Source organism: Copadichromis virginalis, linkage group LG6, assembly GCF_057382275.1.
Source record: "Copadichromis virginalis isolate Kocher_CV1m ecotype Utaka linkage group LG6, C_Virginalis_male_GT1.1, whole genome shotgun sequence".
Lineage (NCBI taxonomy): Eukaryota > Metazoa > Chordata > Actinopteri > Cichliformes > Cichlidae > Copadichromis > Copadichromis virginalis.
This window is the reverse complement of record NC_140623.1, coordinates 40662390-40687526: the sequence shown is the minus strand read 5'-3', so window position 1 is coordinate 40687526 and position 25137 is coordinate 40662390. Positions and strand designations below refer to the sequence as shown.

Sequence of the window (25137 nt, the reverse complement as noted above, 5' to 3'; positions counted from 1 at the left end):
GCCTGTTCTCTGGAGGCTGCTGAAAGCCTTTCTGGGAAATGTGGGAGATTTCGAGCTGTAGTAGATGTGGCATGTTTAGTAAACAGCAAAGCACATTTACCATAAGTGCAAAGATTCAAAAATACCCTGAAGTGATTTGTGAAAGTAAAGTTTTTCTGGTTTTCACATCAAAAAGTATTTATTCCTCTTGGAGTTTTGACTGATGATAGAAAAAGAACACGAAAAGCTTCTCATGGTTTGAACTTTTACCAATTAAAAAAATTTGAATAATTAAAAAATATTCTTCAATAAGCTTTAATTCAAGGATTTAAAAAAAAAAATACATTTAATAATTTTAAATAGAAAATGAAAAACGTGTTAGATTGCCGAGCCGCTCTCCTGTTTTCAAAACTGTTACGCAAAGACAAACAGAATGCAGTCGAATCATTTACAGATTTAAAATTTAAAGCCCGGGTTTGAGAGACGACGAGCAGCGACAGCGCCGGATGCTGAGTCACACAGAAAGGTCATTTTGAATGTGAGGCCACCATTTTTAATTCTGACAGCACATTTTCATTTCATTTCATTCATACTTTTGGCATCTAAGTCAACTAAGTACTCCAAGATTATAGCAGAGTAAATATAAAGTGAAAACATAAAAGTTTGTCTTATACTTTTGAAGGCAAAACGTTTCCTCTGCTTATTACAAGCTCGTGAAAGGAGCTTCTTTATCTGATCAGTCTTATTAGCTGACTGTTTCACACATTAAAAAAAGCTTGAAAACATACTTAGAAGTTGTTTTCAGTATTTAGAAGTTAAAAAAGGTAAAAAAGAAACAATCAGGCTGTTACAAAGTAGCAGTTTTATTTATATACAAAGTAGTTGTACCTGTTTAGCTGATATCTGTGCCTGTTTGTCCGCTGATTAGTTAATGAATGGGTTAAATCGCTCTTTGCGGTATGTGAAAGATGTAAACTGTGATTGTGTGCTGATGTCACTCTGCACTGCTGTTTCATGCCTCACAGTTGTTACAGTGTTTCAGTAGTGATACATTAATAGCCCAAACAGTCGTCTGTTGTAGGAGTGTTGTCTCTGTGAACTACAATGTTTGCAGATGACACTGTGACCTGTAATGACTGTAGGGAGCTGTTGGAGGTGTGCAGTGGAGAGGAGAGGAATTAAAGATAGTGTGTGTGACTGAGAGGGGGGCGGGTGTAACGCTGAAGCTGCAAGGTAGTGAAGATGAGTCTAAAAGGGAACAGAAAGTGCAGGGAGGGTGGAGCCTGGTGTCAGTGGTGCTTTTTGACATCTTCATCCTTTGTTGAATGAAGATGGATGTTTAAAGTGTTTTCTTTTTGCATCGTTTTATATTGTTAAATATCTCTTACCACAGAAAGAGTGATGGTAGTTTTGCTTTGCTCGGCTCAGGTTTGTTTTCTGTGTTCTTCATGTATAATTAATGAATGCTGCAGATCGGCTGTTAAGATTCAAAGATAAGAGGACGTGTCACACATAGACTCACGCTAGCTTTTGAAATTTTCTGCTAATGATGTTTTTCTTTCTTTTTTACTTTGCACACAAACAGTTTAACCACAGACTAGTTTCAGGCGGGTACAGCTTCAACATGCATCAGCTCTCTGGTAACTTTACTCTCTTATTAGGGCTTCCCGATACTGGCAGAAACCATAATCGGGTCTTTTGGTCCGTATTGAGGATTACAGGAATATTACAGGATTACAGGAAGCCAGTTACTCACTGGCTTTGTGGATTCATTAAAAAGAATAAACTTGCCTTTGAAGTTAAATTATATTTTCAAATGGAAAATTGAGACAAAAGTAAAAGTGAAGGGATCTTTGGCCCTGTGCACCACCACAGTGGTGTATGTGATTAAAGTGCAGACCTTCATCTTCACATTAAGGGCTGTTGCAAATATTTTGCATCATTTTTTACACTTGGATGAAAGTGTGTAATCCGTGGACATCCTTGAGGTATTCTGCTAGGCCTTTACTGCAGCCACCTTCACTTGCTGCTTGCTTGTGGGTCTCTCTGCTTCAGTTTTACCTTCAGTAAATGGAAAGCTGCTCTGCTGGGTTAAGATCAGGTGGCTGACTTGGCCATCAAAGAATGACCCATTTCTTGAGTTGCTTTTGCATTTTGCTTTCTTTGCAAAGTGCTTTCTGAGCAGAGAGTGCAGCCCTGTACGCTTCACGTCACCCTGCTGCTTCTATCAGCAGTCACGTCATTAATAAACACCCGTGACCCGGTTCCACTGGCAGCCGTACGTGCCAGTGTCATAACACTGCCGCCATCGTGTTTGACAGATGATGTGATATGCTTCAGATCATGAGCTGTTTCTCTCTTTCTGAGTTCTTTTCTCCTCCCATCGTTCTGGTACAAGTTCTTCTTGGTTTCATGTGTCCAAAGAATTTTTCCAGAACTGTGCCGGCTCTTTCAGATGTTTCCTGGGAAATTTAATCTGGCCTTCCTGCTCTTGACTTGGTCTGAAGTTTTTCTTGTCCACTTTAGTCTTCTGTGGTCTTTCAGGCTGTTTGGTGTTGCTGAGCTGGCCATTGCATTCCTGTTTTAATAAGAAAGCACCAGATTGTTGCTTTGACCACTCCTAAAGCTTTTGCTACCTCTTAGATAGGTTTATTTTTCAGGGCCTCCTTTACTTGCAGCCACGTTTCGCTGGATCAATGAACAGCTGCAACACTTGTAAATTTGTCATTTGTCCAATTAATTTTGATCCTCTGAAAATTGATGAATGTCAATAAAAATGTATGCAATTCCTCAAGAGCTTATGCAATACTTTTGTTAACTTCCTTGAATTAAAGATGAAAGTCTGAACTTGTATCACATCTTGGTTGTTTGATTGCACAACACTGCAGTTGTTTTCAAAGTTACAAAAACTGTTCAGAAGACATCTGCAGTGTGTGCAGCAGAGCAAGCCTTTCAAAGCAAAGCACATTACAAAGAAATCAATATTTGATTCATGGACTGAGCATCTTGCATTGTGCGTCGTTTAGATGCTCTGTGTGTGTGTGTGTGTGCATGCCTGCATATAAATGTACATGTGTGAGTGTTTGAGGGCCCGGTTTCATATTACTGTGTCAGCTACAGTAAATTGCATGCAGCCTTCCCCCGTCAGGGCCATTCATTCAGACTTTGCTGCCCGCATTCCTAGACAACGTTACAATGGACACATCTGTACAACTCGAGAAGCCACTCTTCCTTTTACATGCCCGGTGCAGTTATGTCTCCGGCCTTTCATTGCACAGCAGACATCCTCTGAAGGGAAACAGAGAGCTGAGTAGGATATGGAGAGAAGGAGAAAGGGAGAGAAAAAGGTGAAACAGAGAGGGCCGAAGTGAAAAGGTAAAGAGCCTGCTGTTCCTTTGTCCCGCACCTGTTGCTAGGCCTCTTCTACCCCCCACCAGTCGGGCCTGCTCGCTGAGGAAAGCTGAACAAGAAGTACAAAAGCGGCGTGTGTGTTCGTGCATGCGATTGTTTGCTTTCGGGGGCTCGAGTGTGTATGCTTACATGTCTTTTGGAGACGGGCTGATATGAGTCTTTTGTCGTGTCAGCGTATGCTCCGTGGCACCCTGAAGTTCGTTAGAAACCACCTCACTTTGGTGCAAAGAAAAAGATTAACGGGAGGCTGAAAACTCCAAGCGTAGCGTCTGTTTCGAAGCAGATTCAGAGCAGTTTGCAGGCCGATCTGTGTCAACTTTCTTTACAACATCCCCAAACATCTGGTCAACAGTTTCTCTGTAGAAGCTGTGCTCTGTTTGAAAACCTCATCTGTTGTCTTGACAAGAAAAACTTCCTAATCATCTGCACTGCAGCTGCAGCTGGACTCGAGTCGAGGAGTGTTTCATCTCTGCTGCGCCGCAATCACAATAGTTCATTTTAATGGCCGTCAGACGGGACGGCTTGCTTTGCTCGTGCGACAGATGGAAAAGCAATCCGGCACCTGTTGTTGATAATAATAATGATGACTGATGTGTTTGAGTCCCTGCATCTCCTGTACTCTCCGTTTGTGCTCTTTCAACAGACTTGTTATATCTGCGAGGACCACGGGAGGGAGAGCAAGGCCGCCTGCGGCGCGTGCATGACCTGCAACAGACAGGGCTGCAGACAAGCGTTCCACGTCACCTGGTCAGTGTTAAAGTGTGTGTGTGTGTGTGTGTGTGTGTGTGTGTGTGCTTGTTCTGCTATACTTGCGAGGACCATCGCGGGTTTTAGACCTTACGAGTGAGGACCTTTTGGGAAAGTGAGGACATTTAATATGGTCCTCACTTGTTTTTCACTGTAATGGCTTCTAGAGGCCATTTTTATGCTTCTCTCAAAGTTTGAGCGAGGTCCTCAGAAAGATAGAAATACGAGAAAAAATACACACTTCTATACACACTGCTATTCTTTTCATACACACACTTTTGCTCTCTACTGGCTACTAGTGGTTATGAAAAATCACTGCTCCTGAGCCTTTTTGCTCTCTACTGCCCTTCTGCCCCTTATGGTTGTGGATAGTCACTGCACCCAAGTACTTTTTGCTCTCTACTGCCCCTACTGCTTTTGGACAGTCACTGCACCCAAGAACTTTTTTGCACTCTACTGCCAACTACTGTCTTTGCCCATTCACTACAAATGAAGATAATGACAGTTTATCTAATGAAGGAGAAATAAATAGTGCTCTATCGCCTTGAAGTTCAATTCAATTTTATTTATATAGCACCAAAGCACAACAAAGGTCACCTGAGGGCACTTTATACTTTAGGGTAAAGACCCTACAAGGTAAGTTAAACATATTATTATGTCTTACTTTTAATATCTGGTCTTGGTCTACCCAAATTGGAAAGCACACCAATACAATTTTTGAAATTAAATGCTGAAATAGAAATATTGAATATGGACTGGCCTAAACTGGGCTATGAGACAGTGCTTCAGTTCCTGAAAAATTACGACTGGATTTTCAATTTAAACTAAACAGTGTGCTAGTTAACATGGGTTTGATCAGTTAATGTGAGACAGGTTTAGAAATTATTAATGCAGCTCATCATTTCTGCCTTCTGGTTCTCATTTTAGGCGTCTCTTTTTAAACCATACTTTTATCTCTGCTATAGAAATGGCATATAAGTAACTTTTTTAGACCATTCAGTTAAAAAAAAAAAATCATTTAACGTCTTGAGGGGCTGCTTTCGATTTAGTGTTACCAGCATATTTTACCAAAATATCTCCACAAATAGGAGACTGAATCTGAAAAACCACCTTGACCCTGCTTTAGTAGTGAGCTACAAATTGTGTCTACATAACATAAATATAGACAATGTGCAAGAAACTGTAGTTTTGTTTCAAGTATTTTTCAAACTATTATAAATCATACTGGTGAATTTTGATAGATTATATTAAAGCATGGGCTTCCGTACAAAGGATACATATATTGCTGTGTTCCCTTTTATATTAAAACCTGGTTCCTCTACTGTAAGCTTCTATTAGTGAAAATCTACCATTAATATATAATCTGTAATGCAATATAATATTGACTCATGTGTTCTGTAATACTTTATAAAAATTAAATATGTCCCATCCATCAGAAGTGCCCATCTCATTATGGCTGCTTCCAGGAGGATAATAACCAGTGTCAAGAAGCTCAAATGATGTCAAATTGCACTCTTAAACATAACAGTTCAGTTCACTGTACTCAAATGGCCTCTACAGTCACCAGATCTCAATCCAAAAGAGGACCTCTATGATCTCTATGGTGGATCAGGTGATCACATTACATGTTATGTGATCACCTGATCCATCATTCATTTACACACATATATATATATATATATATATATATATATATATATATATATATATATATATATATATATATATATATACATATATATACATATATATATGAGAGAGAAATGCTCTCTTTAGGGGTCACAACACCAGAGGCTCTGGTGTTGACCTCTGAGGTCATGCTGTTTTCTCCCTCCTTTGTCCAGTATTTCCTCTATCCCTCTTCTGCATATGTCTGAATCATCTCAGCCTTGTCTCTAACTTTCTCTCCATACCATTCAGCATGAGCTGTCCTTCTTGTATACTCATTTCTGTTTCCTGTCCCTCCTCCTGACTCCAGATCCCTGATGTAATCCCACCCTCACCTTGAACACATCCTGCACCACCCTCACATCCAGACTTACCTCATGCAGTACCACAGTTCCTCTCTTAGCATCCCATCATATTCTTTTGCCAGATCCACAAAGACACAGTGCAACTCTTTCTGACCTTCACTATACTTCTGCATCAACACACTCAAAGCAAACATCACATCTGCACTGCTCTTTTTCAGTGAGAAGCCATGCTGCTGCTCATGGATCATCACCTCTCTTCTTAACCTAGCTTCAACAACTCTTTCTTGGTGTGTCTCAGCTTTATCGCTCTGTAGTTACTACAGCTCTGCATATCACCCTTGGTCTTGAAAACTGGTATCAGTACACTTATTCATTCCTCACTCTCCAAACTTGTGTTAAACAATCTGGTTAAAAAGTCCTCTCTGGGAGTGGGCACGATACACGGAATCCAAATTACCATCAGGGTGTACACCTCACCCCTCGCGTGGTTGCCCACCTCTCAATTTTAAATACACGTAAACATTGAGGGCTAGCAGGAGGGACTATGCGCTTACCTGCTGCTCTCTGGCAGGTAGCTCCATGCCCTCCTGGGTTTTAAATGCACCTTAGAACACACATGCATCAACACTACAATAAGCGGGTGGAAGGAGGTTTGGAGTCTTCTCTCACCCCCGTTATCTGCGGCCTGCTGGAGCGGGGGGGCTAGGAGGAGGAGTTGGCCATCTGGAGTGTGGGGCCTCCCTGCTGCTGCGGAGTCGGGGTGGTCTGCCTCTCCCCACCGCAGGGAAAAGGGTAACACCACCTGGGTCTGGGTGCAGTTCCCCCCTCCAGGGGCAAGGGTACCTAGACCCGGTTCGTTGAGTACGCTTGGGGAGTGTGATCGTGTGTACAGCGTCTCTTTATGTCTGTCTCCACGTTGGTTGAGTGTGAAGTGCATATGAGAGGATGAGGGGATGGGCGTCCAGGTACACACCGGCTCACTCCTTGGCGGCCGCTTATCGGGGCCTGGATCCTGGGGCTCGCTCGGGCCACTTCGGAGGTGGGGTGCCCCCGGCCTCTCAGCCTGGGGCTCGGTCACTCAGGCACAGCTGGCTGCCGGCGGAGCTCACGGGCGCGTCACTGCAACTCCCCCTGGCTTCTGCTCCGCGGCTGCTGAGTGAGCCCTCATCTGGGACTCTCCTCAGCTCTTACTGGGACAGTGGCGCGGCTGCCCCTCTGTTGGTCTTCCTTGGTCTCTTGTGTTCTGGGGGCCTCTGGATGTCTGGAGTTTTGATCTCCTCCATACCTGCTTCATGCCCTGGAGGACGGGGCTGTGGCCCCCCCACACCCTCTAGCAGATCATTACATGAAGGAACCTTTTAAAAAAACAAGCGCGTCCATTTACCGGTCGATCTACGTCCCTACCCTCACCTATGGTCACGAGCTGTGGGTAGTGACCGAAAGAACGAGATCGCGGATACAAGCGGCAGAAATGAGCTTCCTCCGAAGGGTGGCTGGCCTCTCCCTTAGAGATAGGGTGAGAAGTTCGGCCATCCGGGAGGGGCTCAGAGTAGAGCAGCTGCTGCTCCACATCGAAAGGAGCCAGCTGAGGTGGTTCGGGCATCTGACAAGGATGCCCCCTGGGCGCCTCCTGGGTGAGGTGTTCCAGGCATGTCCCACCGGGAGGAGGCCCCGGGGCAGACCCAGGACACGCTGGAGAGATTATATCTCTCGGCTGGCCTGGGAACGCCTTGGTGTTCCCCCGGATAAGCTGGAGGAGGTGGCTGGGGAGAGGGAGGTCTGGGCCTCTTTGCTTAGGCTGCTGCCCCCGCGACCCGGCTCCGGATAAAGCGGATGAAGATGGATGGATGGAAGCGCGTCCATGCTCACAGGTGTACACACGGGTGATCACACCCACAAACTACACCCTTTTTGGCTCCTACCTCAAAGCACACTGTGTTCTGTTGATCTTATGTGCTGCACAATAATGTTTAATATTTAGTATTTACTGTCATATTCCCATATATCATTGTGATGTTGTTTATTCTATTACTCTTGTTCTCTTCTGCTTGTTTTCTTTTTTCTTTCTCAACAGGTGATCCAGGTGATCGATAGATGCATTTTTTTTTCTTTTTCTGCCCATTCTGTTGGTTTTTGTTTTTTTGCCCTTCTCCCCTATCCCTCTTCTCAGCTCTTTCTCTTTCTTTCTCCCCTTCTTTCCCCCAGTCAAGTCTGTCCCGTATTCAACAAGTGAAAATAAAATAAACAATAAAAGGTGAATCAAATGGACCATTACGGCAAGGCTGGGATGGTCAATTTGGTAAAGTAAATCCGTTGGGCATCTTTCTTTGCCTTTAGACAATAATTCTGATGGCAAAAGAGCCAAACGGGACAGGCAAAAAAAAAAAGTCCTCTCTCCTCAACATCTCTATACAACCACAGATATGTCATGTGGACCAACTGCCTTTCCTCTCTTCATAGCTGCCTTCACTTCCTCCTTACTTATCCCCTGCGCTTCCTGATTCACTAACTTTCCTCCATCTGTCCTCAGTTTCTGTCTTTATTAATGTCTTCATTAATGAAGACAGTGAGAGAATACTTCTATCTTCCATCTTCTCAACACACTCTCTTCACCATCTTTATCCTTAATCACTCTAACCTGCTGCACATCCTTTTCAGCTCAATCTCTGTATAGCTAATTCATGCAAGTACTGTTCTCCTTCCTTAGTACCCAGCCTCACGTACAACTCAGTATAAGCTTTTTCCTTTGCCACCTCTATCTTTGCAGTTGGCCTGGCCTCCCAGTATTCCTGTCTACTTTTATCCATCTCCCCTGACTATCGCACTTTCTCTTAGCTATTCCTTTGAGGAACTACAGGAAAGTGTCCAATCCACCACCAAGTCTCCTTGTCCTCTTTTCTCTCTCCAAAAGATACACCAAACACCTTCTTTGCCTTTCTCTCACCATTTCAGTTGTATTTTTCCAGTCATCTGGTAACACTTCCCTTCCACCCAGAGAATGTCTACTCCTCCCTGAACTAACAACTGCACAACATTCTTCCTTCTTCAGCTTCCACCATTTAGTTCTTGTCTCTGCCTTCATTCTCTTCCTCTTCTTGACGTCCAAAGTCATCCTATAGACTAGTGTCCAATGCTGCATGGCTACATTCTCTCCTGACACCACCTTGCAGTCTCCTATCTCTTTCAGACTGACCCTTCTGTTTAGGATGTAAGCCACCTGTGTACACTTTCTTCCACTCTTCTACGTCACCTTCTGTTCCTCCTTCTTCTTGAAGTATGAGTTCACCCCAGCCATTTCCATCTTCCTAATTTTGACCTTGTGCATTTCTCTGCTTAACACTATACCTATCTAACACCTCATTATCTCTCTTTCCTTCACCTACATGGCTACTGAAGTCTGCTCCAATCAACACTCTCTACCACTTTATCAAACTAACTGCAGAATTCCTCTTTCTCTTCTAACTGACATCCAACCTTCAACCTGGTCTCCTGCACACACAGTAAATCTACCTTCCTTCTCTCCAGTCATATCAGCCAGCTCTCTCCCTTTGCCAGTCATAGTACCTCCACGCTCCTGCCTGTCCTTCTCTTCGACTCCTAACATGCTTCTCCCCTATATGCAGAAAAAATAATGTTTGATCATCATCAAAAGCCAGATATTTCAAAGTTTCATCTATGAAATATCTGGCTTTCCCATCATAGCAGATGAAATACGTATTTTGCATTAAATTGCATCATTTCGCCTCCTGAAGGGCTCGCAATGAGTCCACTGTGTGTATATATATGTATTTCTTTTCCCTATGGTAATAATACTTTTAGATAAATACTAAGTACTTTTCCACTACTGATGTATATAAAGTAAAATTAGGCTGTAAAGTTAAATCTTACTTTAGATAAATCTTGGTATGTGCTTTTATAATGTGTACTAAATTGTAGTAAAACATGTCAGGGTTCCTTTGTTTCATGTGTTCTGGCCAGTACACTAAGCCTGAGCCTGAGTGAGAGCTGAGCAGAGAATTGTAGCTCACTCTGCTCCCAACTTAACTGATGCCCTGCACCTCCCCCATAGCTGCTGCAGTGGGGGAGGGGCAGGTAAATGTTTCCAGCACTTTGGCAGGTCTGAAGGCAAAAGAGAGTCCAAACCAGGACTAGCAAAGTGTACCTAATATAGCTGTTTAGTGTGTGTGTAAAATAAATAAATAATATGGTAATGGCTCTTTCCACTACTGATATATATAAAGTTTAATTAGACTGTAAAACTAAATCTTACTTTAGATAAATTTTATTTTGTGATTTCATAATGTGTACTAAACTGTAGTTAAAATAAATGTCAGGATTCCTTTATTTCACATATTGTAGCCTGTAAATCAGGTTTGAGAGTCAGAGCTGAGGAGAAAACTTTGGCTCTCTCTGCTCCTCCATCAGTGACCCTCCCCCCGCGCACCTGCACTGCAGCTCTCAAACTTTTGCAGGGCATGTGACGTCATTCAGTCCACAGTCGGAGTAGCCGTTTAAGTGGAGCTCTGAAGACTGCAAAGCACGCTTTCTGCAGGTAAGATTTCACATTTTTGCTATATGAAAACTGTGCAAATGTTGTCTTTCTAAGAAACGAAAGAAAAAGGTATCTTACATTAAGTTTAATTTTTTTTTAACTTAATGACACGGCAGTAAATATACTTTTTTTTAATTGAACAATGCATAAAGTTCGTCTCAATCTATATTTTATTACAATTAACTATGCATAATTTTTCTTATAATTGAACATAGGAACAAAAACCGATTCCTTCGTGATATATTTAACACTAAATTTTATGCCAAACCTACCGTCCCCTCCCCCTCAATTTCTGGCAATTTCTATCTGTATTTCTCTTCAGTCTCGCTCTTAGAAATATAAAATTAACGTAAGAAATAATTATCGGATCTGGTTTTCAGTTTAAAGGGGAAAAATGTACGCTTAATTACAGTAAAAACATGATTTTTGCAAGAAAACATGAAGTTAGAGATTTTTCACGGTTTCAGTGAGTAAAAGTCTAAAATGAAAAATCCTATGCAGTGTTTTGGTTGCAGACCTGTGTGAGTTCCAGCCTTTTAACAAGACAGCTTGTTGTAACTTTAGTGCAGTTTGTTTGATAACAGCATTTGGATTATTTTGTAAGTGATTTAAGTGTTAGTCACATGTTTAGTGAGAGCTGTTAATTATAGATTTAATTTATTTAACAGGTATTTTCATTAGAAAACTGCGTTTCCCAGAATCCTTTGTGGTAGACAAAAGTTACTCTGGGTTTTTAGCTAGCAAAGAAAGTTTTGGGAAGCCATTATATGTTGCTCTGATGTCGAGCAGTTTATTTGTTGTACATTCCCCCTTTTGAAGCCTTATATAAAGACTATCGTTTCTCCAATTGATGTCCGATCCATTTTTTTGGCTAAGTGGATTCGCCACAACACAGCTTAGTGGAATGCTTTTTAATTCTTCACAAACTTTATTAAAGATAACAAGCGGCCAAACTGTGGTTTGTACCGTTTTATTTAGGGTATCTCTTTAAGGCATTTTATAGCTTGACTGGGTTTTGTCCCCTTCTTTTTAAGTCACAATTTTAGCCTAGATTTAGTCGAAAGGCACTTTTATTCCGAGCGCTTTAATCTTTTGTTAAAACCCAACCTCAGTTGCCCAGCTATAACATCTATCAAGTTAGCATTTCAAAATATGTAAAGGAAACGACTGAAGTGTGACGCATGCGCGTAGCAATGCTTTAACTTTTGTTGTCTTAAAGTGTTTACAATCCAAAATGCTTGAAATCATTGTCCTCCTTTATCCATCAAATATAAACGTTCCCACGTGTTTACGCCAACATGGAGTTTTATGTTGGTGTCGATGTTTCAGTGACTGAGCAGCGTCTGTCCGTCCAGTATATTTACTGACGTAGCCGCACATCAGCATGACCCAGCTGAGCAGCGTGCTCCGTTTAGCCTCGTTTGTCTTATTCCTCTCATTTGTTTTTCACCGTCAAACATAACTGGACAGAAGGCCTGGTGTTCTGTTGCTGAAGTGGGCTTCAGATAGTGTTTTTCTGTGGAACATCAAGGCTGTCATGTAGTATTAATTTGGCTATTCAAAGCAAATAATGTACATGCTTATACAAAATATAAGCCTTTTGTATAGTGTGTTATAATTGTGCCTTCCAACAATTGAAAGTGTGTTTATGTGTTGTCTCTTTGGCTGCTATGTTTTAGTGTTATAATAAGACTCACCTTGGAGGAAACAATAACATGCTGTCCTAATATTGCTTTATGTACAGAGAGTAATTAATAAAAGTATGTTAAAAAAGGAAATGATGTCACTCTAACAGTGTAGCCATCAGAAGGCATATAAGCTTTCCTATATGACACTCTGTTTTTTAAATGCCTAATACTACTATATCTAAAACGGGTGAAACGTTGTGATGCTCCATGTTTTTTTTTTTTTTGTTTTACTTTAAATTTGATAGAGTTGTAGGTCACAATTTTTACAGCAGGTTCACCTGCATGAGCGCTCACTGCTAAGACACCTGTATATTTATTGAGGTGAGCTACTGTAAATGAATGGGTAATGGGCTGCATCAAAACTGTTGGTGCACTTTTACTGTATCACCTCCAAGTCATTATTGACTGTAACTGGATTATTTAACTGTAACTGAGAAGTAACTTTGACTTTTGTCTTTGGTATTAGGTGAAGGAAGCCACGGCAGCAAGCCAAATACAGGTATGTGCCTTCTTATCGAATATTTGAACATGTAGTCTTTAATCGTTACTGAATCGTACGTAGGAGTGTCAAACAACAGACCAAACAACAGATACTACAAACTATAATATGCATTAAGAATCATTATCAGTTAAGGTGGGAATAGGTGATTCTTAGATCAGACGTGATTGTTTTCTAAATGTGATTCTTTGTTGCTTATAATATGAACAACTGCTGCTAGAACAATACTCATGTGCATCACATCGGCCCCACGTTCTGCATAAAATGTAAATAAAATAGGCATTGATCAGAAAATCATTTGAAGCCTCTTTACCTGAAAATGGCACAAGGACAACACATGGTTGAAACTCAGCATTTTATAATATAAATGATGTAAGCCAGATATGAGAAACAGTCCCAAACAGACAACAGAAACAGGAGACAAAGACAAAAAGTTGTTGAACGTAACTTTTGTTTGCAGCCTGTGTCCTCATTGCAGACCTGTGCAGTCCTCTGCAGTCTGATACCACGGTCATACCACAACATCTTATTTTACTTACAGCCAGGAATACACGAGCTCAGTGAAGTCTTATAACTTTAAAAACATATCTTTTCACATGTGAAAATTTTTGTTATTAAGCAGGTTGAAATGATGAGCAGATTTTCAAATGACAAATTTATTTGGATATATTCAATTTATTTATGCAACAGATAGTTTGATCCACTGAGAATTTATTTTACATTTAATTTCATGTATAACGTGTTTACAAACACCGTCTCATGGTATATAATCAAGCAATAGGACAAAGTCAGCATCACAGCAGTGGTATGTTTTAAAGAAATTTTTGGTTGATGATTTTAATAAATGTATTTTTCTGAAACAAATTAAAAAAAATGCTTATTAACCAGGTTTCCCACATGCTCAGTGATCTTATGGTCGTATTTAGTTTTTGGCTTTGTTAGCTTCCAGCTGGAAGCTGATGTCACTTAAATCCCTGTTTGGAGAAACAGCTTTTCCTGTTCAGGAGAGAACATGTAGAATTCCTTGCTAGAGGACCTCAAACTGAATCCTGACTGGCATAATCTTAAATTTAAATGGGCACTGGTTTTAAAATAAGATTAGTCTTCTATTCATGATCTCCTGCTTGTTGTTTTATGGTGCATTGTTAGTGTTGTGTACTTTAACCTCCTTGGACCTGATGTCCACATATGTGGACATCACATTTTGGGTTGTCTCGACCAAAATACTAAATTTTGCTCTACAAGGACATTATACTGCCACTGTTCTATCGAAATTTAAAACAAATGCCCTCGTATGTGGATCTCACTCCTCTCAGAAACAAGAGAGGTAAAAAAAATTCAGATAATTCTTTGTTTTTACATCAGGTCCCAATCAGCCCAAATAGCAAAGAGAAATTAAAAATGGCATGAAAGAGTTCAGGTCATAGGAGGTTAAAGCTCATGACAATAGAAATTAGCTTAGGTTATACATTTTACAGTAATGTCATGTTATAGACTTCTCTCTTCATAAAAAATGTCCAAATATAATTGTATCCTTTCAATATTTATTTCTTACATTGCAGACGATAACGTGGCGCTCGCATGCAGTGATAATGGCTGTTCTGATAGTGGTGGTAAGTGTTACCTGCTCACTAGTACAGCTGTTGGTATACTGCCTCATGAATAAGCTGCATTTTTGATAAACTGCTATGCAACTGCAAGTTATGTATGTGACATTGACTAATATTAGAGAGTGACGTTAACCTGTTAGCTTGGGTTCCTAATGGTAAAATGAACTGGGTGGCATGTTACAGCCAAAGAAACACACTGTTGGCCTAGTTCAGTGCTCAGTAGTCTATACAACAGATAACACTTGATCATGTACACTCACTCTATAGTGAGCTCTTTTATTACAGCAAGAACTAGACTCACAACACATGAAAAAAGGACATCTCAGAGATTTGTGGTTTTATCACCACGACCCAGATTCTAAATTAAAAACTGTTACATTTGTCCAGTGCATGTTTACACAAATGGCACCTTTGAATGGTTGTGCTGCATTGTTTTAATTATCTTAACTAAAAGAAGAGTAATTTCATTTCTAGGATGACATAGTGACACTTGGAGAAGTTAAGATTGCTCCTTTGCACGTTGTTGTTGCATCTTTGTTTTTTGTCATATTTGTCAACAATACTGTTTGTGTTTGAAGTTTTTTGTGACTCCAGATGGCTAATATTTGACATAGCAGCTACTCCGTGTCCCCCAGAGAAATGAAAAAGGAGGAGGCAGTGAGATGGATGAAGGTCAGGTTTTTTACAGAGTCATTCAGTACAAAAACACAGTGAATTAGGAAGATGTGGCACATGAATGTTTCTGTTTTTCAGGTGGAAGTTCTGAGCATTTCTCCTCTCAAAAGAGACCGGAGCCCACCAGTGAAGAGAGTTCAGATGTAGATGGTGAGTTTAAGCTTTTGTCTGAAATGTAGTGACACTGTTGTATGTATTCTACTCAAATTCTATTCCAGTACAATCTGCTTTGTACAATAACAGCTACCATTGTTTGTGTGTTTCTGTTTTAGAAGAGAGCAAGGAAGCAAGACTGGCTTTGAGGAAAAGGCGAAAAACCAAAGTGGCCAAAGCAAAGGGTGAGATGTTTTAAGCTTTAAATGTATTTAAAATTTTCTGTTTGCAGTATATGAATCAGGTTGTAGACATGACTTTATTTCCTTATAGTTTTGTCCTCTGTGGCAGAATATATGCCTACACAAACACAAAATTCTTGATAATATTGATCCAGAATTATTTTGTTGGTAATTAGAAAAATTATTGAAAATGTTTAAGTATTGCTTTACAGTAAGTTGAAGAGGAGAATTCAGAGGGGGTGGAGATGGGTGTCAGGGGTGATGTGTTATAAAAGGAAAGCAGCAAGAGGGAAAAGAAAGGTTTACAAAATGGTAGTGAGGAAAGCTATGACGATTTTCATTGGGAATGACCAGGATGGACAGGATTAGAAATGACTACATCATAGGGACAGCTCAGGTCAGAGGTTTGGAGACAAAGAGAGACAAGGCTGAGATGGTTTGGACATGTGCAGAGGAGGCTGCCAAGGGATGTTGATGATGGAGCTGCCAGGCAGGACGAGAAGAGGAAGACCTCAGAGGAGGTTCATGGATGTGAAGGAGGACAGGCAGAAGGTTGGTGTGACAGAGGAGGATGCTGGTATAGGAGGAGGTTGAGGAGATGATCCGCTGTGATGACCCCTAAAGAGTTCAGCTGAAAGAATGATTGCTTCACTTTTATTGTTACATTTATGATTTGTTAGGCTACCTATTCTGGTGAGTGACTAGTTTAACCTGCTGTGTTGCGTGAGTTCACACTTTGCAAGAACAGCACTACAAAACACATGGCAGGGTTCTGCAGGTCATTTCACAAGTCTGGAATTAAAAAAAAAAATGCAGGCTGAAAATGTCTTGTTATATTATCATAGAAAATACCTGTTTAAGGTCCTATGATTTACCAATTAAAGACAACTACTTTATCTCAATGTTATTTTTTTTTACAATGCGTATTTTAGTTTCCACCAATTACACACACAGATGTTGTGTTTTAAAATCAAAATTTGTAAAGTGAACTAGATTGACAGTATGGACCATCATTTTCAGTGTGAGGTTTGTGAAAAGACAGCAAGAAATGGCAAGTACAAGCAACAAAGCTCATCGAGTAGACTACATTAGGCTTCAAACTTTCCTTTTTGCTAAAGCATATATTTCAGGCTGGACCAGGTGACCCTGAATCCTCCCTTAGTTATGCTGCAGTCTGTTTTAATATCTTCATATTTGCCTAATACTATACTTTTATCTTTTGAAAAATCAGCTTCTGTTTCCAGTACGCTTTTCAATAATCATTAGTGAACAGATGCTCACAATGCCACCCCTTTCATGCGACCATGCAGGTTAAGCTTTTTGTGACCACTTATCCAGATCGCCACTTTCAGGTTAAGTGAATCCAGATTATGGAAAGATAGCCTTGATGTGTTGAATGTGCTTTGTAGTACAGGCCTTATGACTAATGATAGACAAAACTTAATTCTGCTCTTTGGTATTGTATCTGTGCGCCAGTCGCAAAACTGTGACAGTTTGTCAAATAAAACGCATAAATTCAGATAAAAATGAAAAGATCATGTCAATCAGTTATGTTTGGTTCTGAATCATGATCTAGGTAATTTGTTACATTGTCAAGGATATTAGCAATTGTATTTCATAATAAAAAAAAAATTGACTTAAAATATGTGATGTCAGTTAACTAGATTAGAACTACTACCAACAGCACAGGGTTTTTTTATTACTAGTACATCAGAAATATTTGCCTTATTTAAAACAATAGCAAATTATTAAAGTCTGACAGTTTTTTTGTTTTTTTACAAGAATATTGTTATGATGAATGATTTTAACAGGACTAATAACTAGTTAGCATCTTATTTTAAAAGGCTAGATGCAACATGTACCTTTGAAAACAAAATGTATAAAAGTAAATTGGCTGCTGTTTCACTCTGTAGGTATATTACTCAATAACTGATCTCATGTTTCTGTGAACTCAAAATACTTAATTTAAAAGTGCTTACTACATATCTTGGGTACAAAATGTTGAGTAAATTGTTGAACCTACAGTTTGGTTTGGCATTTTCTGTAAATATACACAAGCAGAACCCCATTTCAAAATCAAAACAAAAAAACTACGGTTACATACATGTTGTAAAGTTAACAGTCCATGTTGTCTTTTGTGTTATTTGTAGAGATCCCCCGTGCGAAGGTCAAGAGGCCATGGAGTGAAGCAGAGAAGACGGCAGTGCAAAGACGGCTGGGAATTATGTAGGAAGCAGGAAGGTCATACTGGTACAGTTGTAGCCATCCTAAGCTTTACTGATTTTTCTTTTTGGCAGAAGTCAAAACAAACTGATCAAAGTTATTGATCACTATTTTAGTTGTAAGTCATTAGACTTAATAGTTGTCTTCATTGTTATAATAGCAATTATTATTCCTCTGGAAGGATGTTACATTGTGAAATAAACTGAATTTGCTCTTGTTGCAGCATTGTGGGAATTTCCTTGGTAATTATTAATAAAATCTACAGCGGTATTTGAAATGTAATACTACCTTTTGTTATGTAGGGTTGTCTTGATAGATTATCAGAACTTTTTAGTTATTCTATTTATGTATAAAGTTGAGACTGTTTAACTTTAACATTATTTGGTTGCACTAAAATAGAAAATGTCAAGGAGTAAATGCAAACAGAAAAAAACATATAGACAGAAACGAACACAAAAGCACCCCCTGGTGGAAAATCACCTGAATAGCACTCAATGACAAGGTCCTCATTCTGATAGTAGAATGAGATTTTTTTTTTACTTGAGTGTTTTAAGATTTTGAGGTGATTTTTGGTGTTAGAGAGCCACCCAGTGTTCAAAAATGGCAAAGGTTTGTCTGCAAGTGTAGCAGAAATGGTGGTCCTCACTTTGATAGTACACTTACCCGGTCCTCAGTCGTTATGCAAGACAGGAATGTGTGTGTGTGTGTGTGTGTGTGCGCCTATGTGAAAGTGTGGGGACATCAACATGAATGAACAGTGCGTGAGGACCGAGTGTGATAAGAAACAGTTCAAGGGCAAAAACTTTTATTAAGGGTTATTTTTAGTTAGCCGACTGTTACCGTTAACCATGTTTAAACCTGGAAAAGAAACAACCTGAAAAAACTATGACGAAGTTTAAAAAAGAAATCATAAAAAACAGCACTGTGTTATTTTCAATACGACCTAAAACTATCAGGTGAGACCATAAAGTCATCAGTAAAGTCTTTATTGAAGTCACAGATCAGGCGATCCACCGAGTAATCTCTTCATAGACTTTGCACCACTGGACTCTTTTTTTGCAGGCTGAAGGGTCGCCCCCTGCTGCCCGTTAGAAAGAATGCAAGTTTAGGGCACATCTCCACTGGTGGCACTTTTTTTTGCTCAGCATATGATTAATATTGTGGGCAGGACTGTGATGGTTGGCAAACACCAAGGAGGTCCTAGCCTTTTTGGGCACTCAAGCTTCTTTCCACAGTCCAGAGAGATGCATATTAGCTGGTGACGCTAAATTGGCCATAGGAATGACGTTGAGTGTGAATGGTCGTCTGTCTGCGTTAGCAACCCGTTCGCAGGGACCCCGCCTCACACCCTAACTTGGATATCATGAATGGTGATTACTTTGTGTGCTAATCGAAGCAGGTTAACGTTTGTCTTGTTTCCTGTGTCATATCATTTTTGAAAATAAGGCCAAGAATAGAAAAGAAATTCCGTCTCCAATTGCCAAGATTGAATACGTGCTCATATGTTATGTGTATTTGGCTACAGCCTTAGTTTACTCACACAGACATTCTGGGCTACAGTTGGTTTTTCTTCATTTACAGTCTTTTACCTTTCATGCTGCTCATCTTGCTTTTTGCCTTTATTTTGTTTCCTACTACAAGAGAAAGATGATTTATTTAGAAGTAAATCCCGAGACACTGACAGGCTCAGATTTTAATGTGACATTCGATCAATCTGGCGACGATCGGTGACTGAAGCTCTCAGGTGACTCGGCCAGGTGTTGCCGTCTCAGTCCGTGCACGTGTGCTAACTTGGCTCTCGTGTTTCATCTCCTTTCCGACCCTCCGACACCCTGCGCTGTAGTGCTCAGATGGCTGGTCTGCTGTGTGAGGAGGAAGGACCAGAAGCTGATAACGTGAAGTATTGTGGCTACTGCAAGCATCACTACAACAAAATGGTAAAGAACACAATGACATTGTACCCCAGAAAAGCCTTTCTTACTGCACTGCACAGTTAACAGCTAACATGATTGATAAGGGCTTCTGTGCCCGGCTGTTTTTTTTCCTCTAACTCAGCTCAAGGCAGCTAAATGATTCTTGGAATACGCCCAACCAAAATAAATAATTCAGGAGATAAACCTCCTGTTAAGTCATTGGAAGTGCTTGTAGAGAACCTTTTAAATGTCAAACTGTTGCTTTGAAATTAGCAGCTGTTAACTTTTTGTTTGCTGTTCCTTCTTTTGGACTTTACAGCAGAAGAAGTTGCGTTCTAGTGAAAATACAAGTAGCTCCTTCAGTCATTCCAGGGGGCGCTCCAGCTCTCCGTCACAGGAAAAACAGCACCACCACCACAGACAGAGGAAGGTAAGCACAGCTGTGGTCAGATCAGAAGGCAGTCTCCAGAGCTGAAAACTACCAAAAGCTGCAGTTCCTCTAATGTCCACTTGAGGCTGTTAAAAAAGGGACTCAGTCAGATGTAAGGCAAGGCAAGGCAAGTTTATTTGTATAGCACAATTCAACAACAAGGTGATTCAAAGTGCTTTACAGAGACATTAGAAACAAGAACAAATAAAAAGCATGATTTAAAATTGAATAAAACAAGCAAATAAACTAACTAACTAACTAACTAACTAAACAAACAAACAACAGTATATAAAATCAAAACAGATAAAATCAGAACAGTAGATAAAATCAGTAGTTAAATGTAAGTTTTGAAATTTAAGCTTAAAGTGTGGATTTGGTGCTTTATTCAAATGCAGCTGAGAACAGGTGAGTCTTCAACCTGGATTTAAATAAACTGAGTGTTTCAGCTGATCTGAGGCTTTCTGGGAGTTTGTTCCAGATATAAGGAGCATAAAAGCTGAACGCAGCTTCTCCGTGTCTGGTTCTGACTCTGGGAACTGATAAAAGACCGGATCCAGATGACCTGAGGGATCTGGATGGTTCATACTGGGTCAGGAGGTCATTGATGTATTTTGGTCCTAAACCATTCAGAGCTTTATAGGCCAGCATCAGAACTTTAAAGTCTATCCTCTGACGGACAGGCAGCCAGTGTAAGGACCTCAGAGCTGGACTGATGTGGTCCACTTTTTTGTTCTTAGTGAGGACTCGAGCAGCAGAGTTCTGAATGAGCTGTAGTTGTCTGACTGATTTTTTAGGTAGACCTGTAAAGATGCTGTTACAGTAATCAAGCCTACTAAAGATGAATGCATGGACTAGTTTTTCCAGGTCCTGTTGAGACATCAGATCTTTTATCCTTGATATATTCTTGAGGTGATAGTAAGCTGACTTTGTTATTGTCTTAATGTGTTTTTCTAAGTTTAGGTCTGCATCCATCACTACACCCAAATTTCTCGCCTGGTTTGTGGTTTTTAGATGTATAGATTGAAGTTCTCTGGTGACCTGTAATCGTTTTTCTTTGGCGCCAAAGACTATTACCTCAGTTTTGTTTTTGTTTAGCTGGAGAAAATTGTGGCACAACCAGTCAGGCGCCATGTAGGCGCTGGCTGCAAGCTAGGCCTCACCTCAGCTAACTAGAGCCGCTAACTAGACACCTGCTGACTATTTTTGTTCTGTTGGCATCGTTTGGTCGATGGCTGCCCTTCCCCGAGCTTACGTCACCCAGATGTTCCTTCCTGTTGAAAGGGCGTTTTTCCTCCCCACTATTGCCAAGTGCTTGCTCATAGGGGGTCATCTATTGCTGTGGTATTCCCTGTATTACTATAGGGTCTTTTTACAATATGAAGTGACTTTAGGTGACATGTTGTTGTGATTGTGATTAGAAAGAAATCATTTTGGAGCATTTTATTGAATTATCAGACAAATAATAAGGTTTTACTGTTTGGAACTGGGAAATGCTAGGATTTAATAATTTTGTAGCACTAATTAACAGGATTAACAGGATGTATTTGCGCAGTTTGTGTCTGCAGCTTGCTAATATTAGTGGATAACTGTACACTACAAAACCAAAAGTAAGAGTTAAAAATAGACTTTGTCTATTCATCGTCAGATTAATAAGACCAGCCAGTCTGATCCAGACCAGCTTGGCACACAGACTCTTTTATTTTGAAACGATTGAATAACAGCAGAATTGGCAAAGAAGAAAAGGATGAATTTTAATGCATTTTCTTCCTGATAAAATCATCAAATAAGCAGAGAGCTAATTTAGATTTTATTGCATGGGCGTGAGCAAGCTGAGCTACACTGTGTAAGCACGCCTCACACAGACATACACCAGACACACCAGTTGTCCTACGCTTTCAACCTCACAGCTTCCATCTGTTGGCTCCTGGGGAACGTTCAGTCATCACTCCCGATTTCCGGGTGTCATCATTTCAGGCAGTGATAAGCTCGACCCCTTGACGTCAAACTCTAATCTGAATACAAACTATGAGCTCAGAGAGATACCTGGAGGTACAGCCTGGCTAAACAAAAGCTAACGCATTTAGGCGTACCCTGCCTCTGGTCATAAAGACATAAAAAACCATATTATAAAATACATATCATGAAATAACATCATGATCTCTCTGCGCCATTACATCCTCTCAGCCTCAAACACTTGAAATCAAATAGGCCGGCATTCATGTAACACTTCTCTCGTCGTTTTGACCACTTAAAGCTCTCCACACTGCACGCCACATTTACCTCCTCCACACACATTCATACAGCGCTTTATTCTGTGCACTCGAATAAACAATTAACCTAACGTGCACTTCTCAGATGGGCCGAGTTAACTCTGTGAAGGTGCGGTGCTCACGTGCACGTGACCCCATCACACGCATGCAAAACTAAGCAGACAGGTGCACCTTCAAAGCCCCTGCAAGCTAACAGACTAGCTAGCAGAGAATTCAGCAGACAGGAAAGATAGTGCTGACGGCACACGGTTCCAGCTGAGCAGCTCTTTGTCAAGTGTAAAAAGAGACCCGCATATTTTTTCGCCACCAGACAATTCCGGTCTTCAAAGAATGTCATCGTTGTTATCGTTTTGATGTTCTGGCAGAGATATGGCTCCACAGTCAGGGAGCGGACGCTTCACGCAGTTGTTGAACTGAAAAAGAGATGAAGAAGAAAAGCGTGTTTCTTCCAGTCAAATCTCAGCTGAGCTGTAAAAGCAGGTTTTGTTGCAGAAAGCTCGGTTTTATGGCAACCTTGGACTGGTTAGATATATGATCTAGTGTCGCGAAGATGTTGGCGGCAGCTGGCGGATTCAGGCTGTTAAAAGTTGGCTGTGCGGTTGTCTTGTTGCTATGAACAGAATTTTGCAGGAATACACTTGTTTGCACTTTTTCGGTTGTAGGTTTTAGACTGACACAGTAGCGCGTGTGAGACGGCTGTGTGAAGCATATATTTTCAGTCAACGTCTGGCGCTACATGATGCCATTTTCAGTATAACCCACTGTGAAACTGAATCTAACACCCTGCTTTTAAGCCAGTAGCAGATAGAAGAGACCAGTATTTCTTATCATTTAGCTAGTGGCACTGAGTCATACTGATCGCAGGCTCGCTTGTAATCATTGATTTTAGTCTGATATGATAAAAAAGGCTGTCTGGGATATTCTGATATAAAAAAATAAATCAGTAGTTTTTGCTGTGACAGAAAGCCAGACGCTTTTATTCAGAATAATCTTCATCAAATGCAGTTACAGTGATGCACAAACGGATTTGACTGTGCTGTTAGCGTATCCCTGCAGACATTGTTGTTGAAGCTGGTTGACTGTAGCAAATGTGATTCGCTTATATTCCACTCGCTGCGTTTGTGTAATGGGCCAGTGTTGACTCTGCAGCCTTGATTCTAGGCTCAAGCTTGTGTATTTGTATGTGTGTGTTGTTGTTTTTTTCAGAGTCATAAAGACAAGATTCGGCAAAAGGAGCGCCACAAAAAGTCGAGCGACAACCTGAGCTCCGCTGTGACATCCAGCGGCATAGAAAAGGTATCCGAGGACACCACACAGTGATTGAGAGACGCCGCGATGTCTCAGTCAGTGCTTTAATGGTTTTGACCCGTCTGTGTTGGGACAGATTTCCTCAAGTCACCACAGCAGCAAGGACGGCGAGGGAAAGTCCAAGAAGCTGAGCTCGCACGGTCACAGTCATCGGAGCAAGAAGACCGGAAGCACCGGCAAGAGCTGCTCCTCATCGTCCTGCTCCTCCAGTCCATTCAACACAGGTACCACATGAAGGGTCAGCGCTCGATTTCTTCTCGAGTTCAGATGTGATCGATGCCCATGCAGCCCGGTACATCGACAGCACAGTTTGAATTATTTGTATACACTAGCCGAATGATATTTTATAATTACAGTATCATTTGTAGTAAAAGTTTGAGTGTGCCCCACGTCGTCTTCCTGCCTGCTCTACATCGTCCCCGGCAAATACAGACCAACAAACGTAAAGCAAATAGAGTTTTAGTTTGATCTTCATCCAGCCGTGCTGTGGTTCTGTAGGACGAACAGAGCGGCTGGGAACTTGTGGATGAGGTGGAGTTATGCAGGACTTCTGCTGGCTGCCTCTGTGGGAGGAGAGGCTGCTGCTCCACTTTAAGATGTACAGTGGGGCAAAAAAGTATTTAGTCAGCCACCGATTGTGCAAGTTCCCCCACCTAAAATGATGACAGAGGTCAGTAATTTGCACCAGAGGTACACTTCAACTGTGAGAGACAGAATGTGAAAAAAAAATCCATGAATCCACATGGTAGGATTTGTAAAGAATTTATTGGTAAATCAGGGTGGAAAATAAGTATTTGGTCAATAACAAAAACACAACTCAATACTTTGTAACATAACCTTTGTTGGCAATAACAGAGGTCAAACATTTACTATAGGTCTTTACCAGGTTTGCACACACAGTAGCTGGTATTTTGGCCCATTCCTCCATGCAGATCTTCTCGAGAGCAGTGATGTTTTGGGGCTGTCGCCGAGCAACACGGACTTTCAACTCCCGCCACAGATTTTCTATGGGGTTGAGGTCTGGAGACTGGCTAGGCCACTCCAGGACTTTCAAATGCTTCTTACGGAGCCACTCCTTTGTTGCCCGGGCGGTGTGTTTTGGATCATTGTCATGTTGGAAGACCCAGCCTCGTTTCATCTTCAAAGTTCTCACTGATGGAAGGAGGTTTTGGCTCAAAATCTCACGATACATGGCCCCATTCATTCTGTCCTTAACACGGATCAGTCGTCCTGTCCCCTTGGCAGAAAAACAGCCCCATAGCATGATGTTTCCACCCCCATGCTTCACAGTAGGTATGGTGTTCTTGGGATGCAACTCAGTATTCTTCTTCCTCCAAACACGACGAGTTGAGTTTATACCAAAAAGTTCTACTTTGGTTTCATCTGACCACATGACATTCTCCCAATCCTCTGCTGTATCATCCATGTGCTCTCTGGCAAACTTCAGACGGGCCTGGACATGCACTGGCTTCAGCAGCGGGACACGTCTGGCACTGCGGGATTTGATTCCCTGCCGTTGTAGTG

The 25137-nt window shown here is 41.0% G+C and overlaps 1 protein-coding gene across 2 annotated transcripts in view; it reads left to right on the top strand.

The window, feature by feature from the left end:
• LOC146708515 (protein AF-17-like) overlaps positions 1-25137 on the top strand; it is a 47709-nt gene that overhangs the window by 5896 nt on the left and 16676 nt on the right. For both annotated transcript variants that reach the window (XM_085460448.1, XM_085460447.1), the window contains exons 5-9: positions 4034-4137; positions 19536-19629; positions 19925-20035; positions 23512-23601; positions 23690-23837. In XM_085460448.1, coding sequence (XP_085316574.1) covers positions 4034-4137; positions 19536-19629; positions 19925-20035; positions 23512-23601; positions 23690-23837 — 547 coding nt within the window. The remainder of the gene's footprint in view (positions 1-4033; positions 4138-19535; positions 19630-19924; positions 20036-23511; positions 23602-23689; positions 23838-25137) is intronic.